Here is a 12121-nt window from a genome sequence, read left to right as displayed (position 1 = left end):
ATGTTTAAGGCAAAATCTTCAAAGTTAACCTGGCCATAAAAAACCCAATTACTAGAATGGAAGTTGAGTATACATTTCTACTTTTTGTAAAGTCAGCGTCCTCGTGTTGTCCAGCACAGATCGACTTTCTCACCGTTTGTAACAAACACTACTTTACTTTGAACGTAAAGAATGACATGGGCCTACAGTGGTAAATATAGATCACCAATCAAACGGTCCTATTTGATAGGGAGGCATTATTGTTGAAAGCTTTTGGAAGCCAGTGACATTTAGATATGAAGCCTTCGTATTGAGAAGAGGTGGCGGAAACAGGAGGAGTCTTCTTGGGAACTTTTGGGGGGAATGTCTGACTCTGCTTTTAGTAGCTCCAGTGGGACAAGGTAGTGTCTGGTTGAATTTTGGTTTTCATGGGAGATGATCTCTGTGGTTGGGTAGCTCAGTGGTTTGGTACCAGTGAAGAGAGAATTGTAGTAGGTCTGTTTCCTACCAGGCCTTTGTTCCATGACCACAGATCATACCTGTCTGTAACCTTGTCTTGCACAGTGGGTTACATTGGGGACTAGGTGAAAAAGAGATGAACAGATCCTAATGATATAGAATCAGTAATATTACCATCATATGCTCCCCAAAGCACATTTGTTTGGGGTGGGGTGAGGAGGGGAGGACAGTGACAGTGTTTTTCATTATAATTCTATGGTACAGTGTTAAGATAATTTCCTCTCAATTCAGTGGACCTGGGTTCAGGTTTCACTGAGGCTTACTAGCTCTGTGACCTTGAGCAAGTCACTTAATATTCTTATGTCACCCTTAGTTTCTTCATCAGTAAAATGAGAGTATTGGACTAGTATTGGTCTCTAATGTATCTCCAAGTATTAGAACATTGGATCTTGTGATCCCATCCAAATACCATGGAATATTTATTAAGTGCTATGCTTACAAGATCTTCCCTCATCTTAAATCCTAATGAAGTTAAGAGCCTGTTAAAGATATAAAAAAAGTCTTCAGGGACCTAAAAACAAATAGGTTGCTTCCATTCTAGTTTCTTAGACTGTGTCTTAGCTGGCCTAACTTTGTGTGGCATTGTAGGGACTGGTTGGTAGAACCAGGGGAAGGGGAGAGAGACAGCTTGTAATTGAATCAGAAGTATTTAAAAATGGATAAAAGGGTGGCACACTTTCCAAGTGTGAAATGTGCATCGTTAGGTCAACAACTTGATGTTTGAGTTTTTTTTTTTTCACTTTAACAAAAATCAAATGCTTTCAAACAGGGCTCGACTCTTAATTGTAATGGAGATGATGGAAGGGGGAGAGCTATTTCACAGAATCAGCCAGCACCGGCACTTTACAGAGAAGCAAGCCAGCCAAGTAACAAAGCAGGCAAGTGAACCCCTGCATAGCCACCCAACTGCAAACGTGGGGCAAGAACAATTTCATTGGGGGGGAGACAAGGAAGCCCCGAGGAAAGCTTTGTTTGATCTGATGCTCTCATTGCCTGCTTTGTTATGTGATCGGAAAAGCCGTCTGGACAGGAGATTTGGGACCTTTGTGATCTGGTGCCTTTTGGGGGTCCCCTAGGGATGGCCACTTTGACATTGCTGTTCCCTAAAGCCTGCAACATGACTTTAGTTATTCTGCTCATGATGGAGGATGATATTGTGTATAGACTCTAGCTGTGGGTGTCTTGTTCTTGAGATAGGGAATCTCTTCTGTACTGTTACTTGGCTGTTGGGTTAAAATGCTGCTGATAATGCCTAGTGGACTCTATGTTTTTGGGGCACATTCCAAGACAGTTGTGCCTGTAAAAATACTAAGGGTGGTGGGGGGGGGGGAGAGAGAGAGAGAGAGGGAGAGAGTGTGTGTGTGTGTGTGTGCACGTGCACGTGCGTGCATGCATGTGTCGCCTTCCTTTCTCTTTCTTCTTCAGTCTCTCAGTGTTTACAAGAGCTTTGTTTCTCTCAATTTCCCCTGGTCTTGCCTGTCCCTGTTGAGGATTGTATTCTCCCTATTTGTGACCTCATGTTTGGTTGTCATAGAAAAGATTTACCTCATGAACTCCAGCTGGAGAATAGGCCTCTTGAGAAGGTGAAAAGCTAAGTCTCAGAGGTTGTGTTTTCAGGCCAGCTAAGGGGAGAAAAAATCATTTCCCATAGCACAAATAGTTCTAAGTAGAAAGTACTGCCAAATTTTCCATGATGCCATTGAGCAGCAGAGAAGAATGTTATTTTTGGAATAACTGGGAAATGCTATCCTCAGACTTTGGGTATCTCTTAAAAATCAGCTCTTCTGTTAGCATAACATATTTTACATTAAAATTTCTTTTGGAATAAAGGATGCCCTATGGTTATCTTGAAGACAACAGAACCCAACCTCCTGCCCCAAACCCATATAAACAAATAACTTTCCAACATTTGGCATGAGCTAGGAGGAAAATCAAATGGAAAAATTCAGCTGGATGGTTTCAGATTTTTTTTCTCTTCAAAGACAGAGCCTGAAGTTGAAGATCATAGAATGTGACTGGCTTCTGAACTCAGTTCTATTGTTTATTGTTGCCTGGGTCTAGGAAAATCAGTATGTGTAGTGGGAAGAATGAAGGACTTGGAGCTAAGGAACTGGGTGTGAAACATAGGCAACCATGCTCAGGCCATTTCACCTCTCTGAGACTCAGTTTCCTCATCTGAAAAATAAGAGTAAGAGTACTTTCATGACCTACCTCACAGGGGTGTTGTGAGGAAAGTTCTTTGTAAAGCTTCCATTGCAATGGACTGAGGCTTCTGATCCCCTCCATCATAAGAACGTTCCTGTTTATTCTGGACCTTGACTTGGACTGAGAAGGACAAGACTGATGAAACCAAGCCTTGCATTTTTAAAGAAAAACGGCCCTGCAGGTGCTCCCTTCCTGCTTGTATTGTCAGAGAGCCCAGGGCTCCCCGGCTCCCCAGCACTGGCCTCCTGGTGGCTTGCTGCTAAATCTGAGTTCTTGATTTCTTTTGGTGGGATTGCTTTTTCATATGTTCTGCTTTGGGTTTCTCCAATAGTATTGTCTATTTGAAAGTGTCTCCACTGCATTTTTGGGAAAAGGCTAATTGTTACTATTTTCCTCCGAGGTCTTACTAAGCAAAGGGAATGCAGCCAGTTCTTGCTCCTAAATTTCAGTTGATTTATTGTGCCCTTTTCCAGATAGCTTTGGCTTTGCAGCACTGTCACTCACTAAACATTGCACACAGAGACCTCAAGCCTGAGAATCTGCTCTTCAAGGATAACTCTTTGGTGAGAAGCCTGGCTTTTTGGCAATTTTAAGTTATTCTTCCTATCCCAACTCGGGTTGCATGGGAGAGGGCAGGGATGACTTAGGCCAGAAGGCTTCAGGGCGTACCAAAGCCCTGGTTTGGTCCTTTGCCAGCACCCATATATATCACTGAAGGCCTGGGCCTCAGAAACCTTGTGTGCTCAGTGTGGGCTCCCATAGCTATATTTGATCTGAAAGAGAGATCAGTTGCTGGGAGCCCAGGACCACAGTTAGGTTTGATTCTAGCCAGAAGGGAAAAAAGGTGGAAGGAATATGTCCTATCAGTATAAGGTGTATGCTGTTGCTTGGCCTTGAATTGAAATCTTGGGTTTGTTAGCACCTGATAAAATCAATATTTTGACCCTCTTCATTGCTACATACTTGTTCTAATGGCGTGTTTCCTTCTAAGCTTTTCTAAGTCTTATGACAAGTTAAGAGTAGCATTAAGCTTTTTGCACTTAACTGTCAGTCTTTTTCGGGAGCAGTCAGGGATTCAGTCTTCTATTGCATGTAATAGGTCACTAAGACTGGGACACATTTGGTTTCAGGCCTACTTTTCCATTATTTCTTTTCCTGGTTGGGACAGTTACAGTTAGTGTATGGGAGTGAAGACATTCCTCAGTCTCATTAGTAAGGTGAACTGTTCCCCCCAGACCCTGCTTACCCCAGATGTTCATTTGGGTGTTATTCAAAGATCTGATATCCAACACAAGGCAGAACTGTCAAGTGATATGTTCCGCTTGCCTCATTTTAGGATGCTCCAGTTAAGTTGTGTGACTTTGGATTTGCCAAAATTGACCAAGGAGACTTGATGACGCCACAGTTCACCCCTTACTATGTAGCACCTCAGGTAAGAATGAGCTTTTCCTGTCCCTGAGGCATTTTTGTATGTGAGGAAATGAATGCCTTATCAGCAACCTCTTTTTTTTTTTTTTGCTTTTTGGAGGGGGGAAGGCAGCGCAATTGGGGTTAAGTGACCTGCCCAAGGTCACACAGCTAGTAAGTGTTGAGTGTCTGAGGTCACGTTTGAACTCAGGTCCTCCTTACTCCAGGGCTGGCGCTCTGTTCACTGTGCCACCTAGCTGCCCCTATCAGCAACCTCTTGATAACCATCTTCTTTCCTTCTTAGGATGCACACACATTGTCTTATAAATGAGAGCTTTTAGAAATAAGATCCAAGGGCTTGGCTAGTATTTCCTTTGGGTGTTATTCACAGGATTAACTTGAGAAAAATAGTATAATTTTCACTTCGACTTGAGTTAAATTTCTCATTTACACTTGAGTTTTCATCTATACCATTGGTTCAGAGAGGAAAGCATAGCACACAAGTGGTTAATGGAGGCTGAAACACCATACAAGTGAGGAGATCAGAGGAGAGCATCTTACTGCCCTTAGCAGATGGTCTGGACCAGCTCCATCCCAGGATCAGGAAGGAGCTGGAGGGGAGGTCCTGGGAGCATAACTTAGAGCTGGCAGTGGCTCCAGAGACCTAGTGAGGTGGGGGCACATGGCAGGACTAAGCTTTGTACCCAGGGCCCTGCCTCTAAGATTGTCTAGAATTCATTTTCCTCCTGAGCTGTTATCTTTGAAATAATAACAATGATAACAATAACATTTATAAAACACTTGAAGGTTTAAAAGCGTTTTATAACTATATATGATAAATAAATATAATGTATTAGCATATTATGTTAATATAATTGTCATATAAATATAATACACATATAAATAATTTTGATCCTTACAACAACTCTTGAGGTTAGGTCCTGTTATTATCATCCCCATTTTATAGAAGAAGAAACTGAGGCAGGCAGAGGTGAAGTGACTTTCCCAGGGTCACACAGTGTCTAAGACCAGATTTGATCTTAGGTCTTCCTCATTCCAGGTCTAGCACTCTATTCATTGTGTCACTTTGCTGCCTCAGTCATGATAATTAACAATATCATTACTGTTATATGGCAATTAATTAATTGCAAGCAGTGTGATCATCCATAGTTAATATAATGATGATGATTAACATTATATTCTTAAAATAATATTATTGTAAAAGTAACAATAATAGCTGAGCCTTCTAGCAATCTGATGAGGTAGATACTATTATTATTTTTCAGATATGGAAGCTGAGACTTAGGGTTTAAGTGACTTTCCCATGGTTTTACAGTTGGTCACTGTGAGCTGCGGGTTTTGAACCCCTGGGTTCCTAACCTAAGTCTAACACCCTATGTGCGTTGCCACAGACCTCTCCACAAAAGGTTGTAGCAGTTTGGAGGAGGGCACAGGGCTGAAGAAGTTCTAATGTCTTGATTTTCAAAATAGTAAAGAAAGTAGAATTTAATAACGAGTAAACTGGGACTTAGGTGCCTGAAAAAGTGCTAGAGTATGTTAGTACAGGGAGTGATGGAGAGCATTTTCTTTTTTTTTTAATTGTCCCACTTTTTAAAAAGTTAATTCATTTATTTTTAGTTTTCAACATGCTCTTCCATAAGTTTTAAATTTTCCTCCCTTCTTTCCCCCCTCCCCAAGACGTCATGTAGTCTGATATGGGTTCCACATATAAATTCCTGTTAAGCATATTTTCACATTATTCATGTTATATAGAAGAATTAGAAAGAATGGTAGGAACCACGAGAGAGAAAACAAAATAAAACAAAAAAAGAAAATAGTCTGCTTTGCTTTGTATTCAGACTCCATAGTTCTTTGGATGTAGATGGCATTTTCCATCTTTTGGAATTATTTTAGGTCCTTGCATTGGTGAGAAGGACTAAGTCTATCAGTCAGTCATCACACATTGTGGCTGTTACTGTGTATAGTGTTCTCCTGGCTCTGCATCAGTTTATATAAATCTTTTCAGGATTTTCTGAAGTCTGCCTCTTCATCCTGTTCATCATTTCTTTCTTTTTTTTAAATTCTGCTTTTTATGGAAGGGAATATGCCTTTTTTTTTTGTTTTGTTTTTTTGGAGGTGTGGAGGCAGGGCAACTGGGGTTAAGTGACTTGCCCAAGGTCACACGGCTAGTAAGTGTGTCATGTCTGAGTTTGGATTTGAACTCAGGTTCTTCTGTCTCCAGGGCTGGTGCTATATTCACTGTGCCACCTAGCCATCCTTTGTTTATCTTTTCTTATAGCACAATAGTATTCTATTGCATTTTTGTTCAGCCATTCCCCAATTGATGGGCATCCCCTCAATTTCCAGTTCTTGACCAACTGAAAAAGAGCTGCTATAAACATTTTTGTACATGTAATACTTGTGATTTCTGTAATACAGAGTTGATAAGCTTTGTTCTTTTGATTGAAATAAAATATTTTGGAGATATAATTAAACTAATACCTTACTGATTCCCTCTTCTTCTTGAACGTTTTTCTTTAAAATGGGACTCCAGATTTTCATCAATTTATTTTATTTTTTTTAAAGCAATCGGGGTTAAGTAACTTGCTCAAGGTTACACGGCCAGTTATTTTTGTGTAGGTGCCAAGTATCTGAGGCCGGAACCGATCCCAGGTCTCCCGACTCTTATTCACTGCGCCACTTGGCCGCCCCTCATCAATTTACTTTTAATACCCATAAAATCTCAAAGGTGAAAGGGCCCTTAGATACCATCTAGTCTAAAATATATCTTTTTTAAAAATTAAATTTTTTTTCACTGAACAAAAATCTATTTTCCCCCCTCTTATCACCTCTTCAGGTAGGGGAGAAAAACAACCCTTATAATAGGTAGTCAGGCAAAACAAATTCCTGCATTGACAATGTCAAAAAATATATGTTTCAGTCCACATCCTAGGTCTGTCACCTCTGTGAAGAGATGGGCAGGAGGCTTAATCATGGAACTCTGGAATTCAAGTTGATCTTTGCATTGATCAGAGTTCTTAAAAGTCCTTCACAGTTGTTTGTTTTGACAATGTTGTTATTATAAAAATTATTCTCCTCATTCGGTTCACTTTCCTCAGTATCATTTCAAGACTTCTCAGGTTTCTCTGAAGCTTTCCCTTTCATCATTTCTTAATATCACAATATTTTATTACAATTTGATACCATAAGCCATTTTCCAATTGTTGGGCACCTTCTTATTTTCCAGTTCTTTGCCACTATGAAGAGAAGAGCTGCCATGAATATTTTTGTACATAAGGATCTTTTTTTCTCTTTCTTTTATTTCTGTGGAGTGTAGGTGCTATTGCTTTCCGGAATGTCTAGGCCAATTCACAGCTCTATCAGGAGTACATTAAAGTGTATATTTCCCTCCAACTCCTTCAGAATTTCTCATTTTCTTGTTTTGTCACCTTTACCAATCTAAGGGGTAGGAGGTAGAACCTCAAAGTATCTCCAATTCCATTTCTCTGGTTATTAGTGAGTAGGAGCATATTTTCACATGATTCTTGATAGCTTAGATTTGTTCCTTTGAAAACTACCTGTTCATATCCTTTGACCATTTATTATTTGGGGAATGTGTCTTATTTTTATACATTTAAATTAGTTCCTTATATATCTTGAGAATGAGACCTTTATTGAAGAATCTCTAGGAATATTTTTCCTGGTTACTTTCTTCCATTCTAATTTTAACTGCATTGGTTTTGTTTGTACAAAATCTTTACATTTTTATGTAATTGAAATTTTTATTTTCTATTATTCTTTCTATCCTATTTGGTCATGAATTGTTCCCCTATCCGTAGATTTGAAAGGTGATTCCTTCCTTGCTTTTCTATTTTTTTTTATGATGTCACCTTTTATCTAAATCGTGTATCCATTTGGAGCTTATCTTGGTAGGTGGTATGAGATGTTGATCTATACCAAGTTTACACTAAACTATTTTCCAGTTTTCATATTAGTTTCTGTTGAATAGTTCTTATTCTTCAGACTGATTGATTTCTCTTTTTTAACCAGTACTGAAAATCATCATTTTGATGATTACTATTTTGTAGTATAATTTGAGATCTGGTACTGCTAAGTTCCCTTCTTTTTTTTTTTTCTTTTCCATTATTTTCTTTGAGATTCTTGACCTTTTTATTCCTTCAGATGAATTTTGCCATTATTTTTTTTCCAGCTCCATAAAGTAATGCTTTCATAATTAATTTGGGTAGTGTTGTTATTTTTCTTATATTGACCGGGCCTACTTGTGAGCAAGTGATAGTTCTCCCAAACCATGTTTTTTAAAAACATTTTTTAAGGATACTTTTTGTTTGTTTGTTGGAGAGGCAGCTGTATAACATAGTGGTTAGAGAGCTAAACTCAGAACCAGAAGAACCTGAATTCAAGCTCTGCCCCTGACATTCTGACTGTGTGACCCTGGGTAATTTTCTGAGGCAGGGATTCTTAAACACTTTTGGGCTCTGGACCCCTTGGGCAGTCTGGTGAAGCCTGTGAACCCTTCTTAGAATTATACTTTTAAATGCATAAAATAAAATGCGTAAGGTTATAGAGGAAACCAGTTACATTGGAATACAGTTTTCAGATATCTTAATAATTATGGACCCCAGGTTCAGAACCCCTGCTGTAAGAACTGTTGGGTAGAAGGTGTCTACTCACATTGAAAGGAGTTTCTTCAGCTGGGAGTACCCCTAATGCCTATCTAATCTAATTAGTTCTAAATCTAGATCTAATTCCTATCCTTTGGGGTTTTTTCCTATCACTTTCATTTCTAATTATATTCCTCATTCATATCCTATACAATAAGGCATCCTTTGTAACAAAGAATAAAAAAGAAGAGAAGAGAAGAAAGTAGTTATGCAAAATATACCAAGATATCAAAAGAGGCTCGTGGTATATGGAATTCTTCATACCTGTGGCCCCTTGGCATGGCAAAGAATGGAGGGTTCTCTTTTCTGGGTTCAGGAATGGTCACTATCATTACATAACCTTTAATTGGCGTTTTTGTTCTCTCTGTTTACATTTTCATGGTTCTTACTCTCCTCTCTGCATTAGTTCATATAAGTCTTCTTAAGTTTCTCTGTATTCATCATTTCTTCTTCTTGTTCTTCAGTCATTTTCAGTCATGTCTAACTCTTCATGACCCTATTTGAGATTTTCTTGGCAGAGATACTAGAGCAGTTTGCCATTTCCTTCTCCAGCTCATTTTACAGATGAGGAAACTGAGGCAAACAGGGTGAAGTGACTTGCCCAGGGTCACACAACTAGTAAGTGTCTGAGGCTAGAATTGAACTCAGGAAGACGACTCCTGGCCTGGTGCTCTATCTGCTTTGCCACCCAGCTGCCCTCATTTCTTATAGAGTAGTAATAGTCCGTTACATTCACCAACCAGTTTGGTTAGCCATTCATTAATTGATGGCCATCTCCTGAGAGCTGCTCCGCCTATTTATTGACCTTTCTTCCTATCTTTGATCTTCTTGGGCTCTGTGCCTACTCTTGGCATCCCTGGTCAGAAACCAGTCTGTATGTGATCTGTAATCCTTTTTGCCATGTCCCTAATAGGTGGTTGTCTTTCCTGTTGATGGGGAACCACTCCCCCGTAAGACAACTCCTTCCACTCTTGGGGGTAGCTCTGATTGTTAGTAAGTTTTGTTGTTTGTTTTTTTTTGCATCAAGCATAAATCTCTAACTTTCCCCCATTGCTCCAAGTTCTGCCCTCTGATTCTGAGAAGAGCACATCCAGTACCTCTTTCCAGTTAAGATCCTTCAGTACTTGAAGATAGCCATGATGTCCCTACTGAGTTTTCTCTCTTCAGGTTAAACATTCTTAGTGTCTTCAATTGATCTCCTTCATATGGCTTGGTTTCCAGTCAGTTCACCATGGTCAGCTCCCCTGGATCAGATGTAGTTTATTTCTCTCCTTGCAAGTTGCTACTTCCTGTGTGCAGGAGACAGAGCACTAGACTTGGAATCAGCAGACTTATCTTCCTGGGTTCAAATCTGGCCTCAGACACTTCCTAGCTGGGTGACCCTGGGCAGGTCACTTCACCTTATTTGCTTCAGTTTCCTCATCTGTAAAATGAGCTGGAGAAGGAGGTGGCAAACCGCTCCAGGATCTTTGCTAAGAAAACCCCCAGATGGGGTCACGGAGAGGCAGACATGATTGAAATTACTCAACAACAACAATTACTTTTCTTTATGTCTAGTCATTCCATCACTTCTCAGTGCACCTGCTTGTCCAGCTTACATTTTTCCCTCTCATTCACAAGGATAATGTGAATGTCTTTTTAAATTAATTAGGTATGAATCAAGTAATGAACAAATACTTATTAAATGCCTGCCAAGTGCCAGGCTCAGGTACATACACGGTATTGCCCTGATCTTCCAGTCAAATAATCTTATCAAAAATAAATGAGATTAGTTTCGTATGACCTGTTTTTGATGAAGCCATTCTGCCTATTATTGATCATCACACTTTCAAAATGATCACAAACTATTCTTTTAATCAGAAATGTTGGAGGTTTGCAAGGAATCAAAGTCAAACTCCTCGGTCCGGAGTTTTCTGACTCTACTTGTCTTTCTCTTTTTGAAGATTCAGTCAGTATTTCCCCCTTTTTAGTTTTGGGAAACATTCCTTCTCCATGTTCTTTCAGCTCTGAGTTGTCACAAACTCCCAAGTCCTTGAGGAATCTGGGAAGGACTTCATCTGAGGCTGGTGACTCGAACTCATTGATTCCATCCAGGTTTCTCCTCTCTTGGTTTTCAAAGACCTGATTCTGTCCATCTTTAGTTGGGTTCTCTTTTTCACATGACTTTGGCAGAGGCTTGTTATCCTATCAACTAGGAATGGGCTCTTAGGAGCCTGAACAAGTGAATACCTCGCCTTTAGAAAAAGGCAGCAAAACACTCAGTTTGGAGTTAGGAAACATGGGTTTGAATCCATCTCTGCTTCTTCCTAACTGTTTGATCTCAAGAAAGCAACTCTCCTTCTCTGGCCCTCAAGCAAACTCATGTGCAGAATGAGGTGATTGATCTCTGGGGCCCTGCCTGGTTTTAAATCCAGAGAATGGTGCCTATGAAAGAAGTACCATCATCTCCCTTCCCTTGGGTAGGGAGTTGTGATGCATCTTCAAGGAAATTCTTTGAGAGCTCTTTTCTCACAACCTAGCAGCCTGGGAACAGATTGAGAGCAGTTTATATAGATTTCTCAGTAGAATAAACACTGATGATGATTTACATAGCAGAATATAATTAAAATTTGTTCTAAGCTTAGCAAGATATGTTTTAGGAGAGATAAACTTTCCCAACCAGATCCTAACCTTGCAGGGTAGGAAAAGGACTTGAGAGATCTATATGACTGAGAGGCTGACTAAAGCCACTTTGACCTTTCTGGTTAGCAGTTGTTTGACCCTCTGGTTCTCCTAGAAGTCCTAAGGTCAAGGTGAATGGCCTTGATGGTTAATGGTGATTTTTCTGCTTTTGACTTGGTCCAACAGGTATTGGAGGCACAAAGAAGGCATCAGAAAGAGAAGTCTGGCATCATACCTACCTCGCCCACACCCTACACTTATAATAAGGTAAGCTTCTTGGATGCACATCTCTTTGCTATCTCCTTATGGGTGGCACCCACGAGAGGTGGTATAGAGAGTTAGTCACTTTTGGTATCTGCCAGAAAGAGCCCGGAGCTATGGCCCGGGGAGGGCTTTGACATTTTTACCTGTTGCCTGATGTGTGATGCAAAGCAGTAGGATTTCTGTGGGAGGGCCCACTGGCTGTGGTTAACTTCAGGCTTGTTTGTGCTTTTCTCACTTGGTTCTGTTTTGCCAGGTTCACGTTGTGCTGTATCTGATTCTGTTTCTCAAAGCTTTTTTGAGGACATCTCTTTTTGGGACAAAAGATCCCTCAGCTACTTTCATTGACACTCCTCCCTTTTGTTAGTTCAAAATGAACAGGAAGAGTGAGGCTGCTTTTGATGAGA

At 40.1% G+C, this 12121-nt stretch overlaps 1 protein-coding gene across 4 annotated transcripts in view; it reads left to right on the top strand.

The window, feature by feature from the left end:
• Positions 1-12121, top strand: part of MAPKAPK5 (MAPK activated protein kinase 5) — a 49774-nt gene that overhangs the window by 19440 nt on the left and 18213 nt on the right. For 3 of the 4 annotated variants that reach the window (XM_069081423.1, XM_069081425.1, XM_069081424.1), the window contains 4 exons: positions 1268-1376; positions 3177-3266; positions 4040-4135; positions 11640-11720. In XM_069081423.1, the coding sequence (XP_068937524.1) occupies positions 1268-1376; positions 3177-3266; positions 4040-4135; positions 11640-11720 (376 nt within the window). Of the gene's footprint in view, positions 1-1267; positions 1381-3176; positions 3267-4039; positions 4136-11639; positions 11721-12121 lie in introns of all 4 variants that reach the window. The other variant, XM_069081422.1, reaches the window with a different exon arrangement.

This window comes from Petaurus breviceps, unplaced genomic scaffold (genome assembly GCF_028583685.1).
Source record: "Petaurus breviceps papuanus isolate PSGF00001 unplaced genomic scaffold, PetGlider_PUasm1.0 99, whole genome shotgun sequence".
NCBI lineage: Eukaryota > Metazoa > Chordata > Mammalia > Diprotodontia > Petauridae > Petaurus > Petaurus breviceps.
The sequence above is the reverse complement of the archived record's forward strand: the minus strand, read 5'-3'. Positions and strand labels throughout refer to the sequence as shown.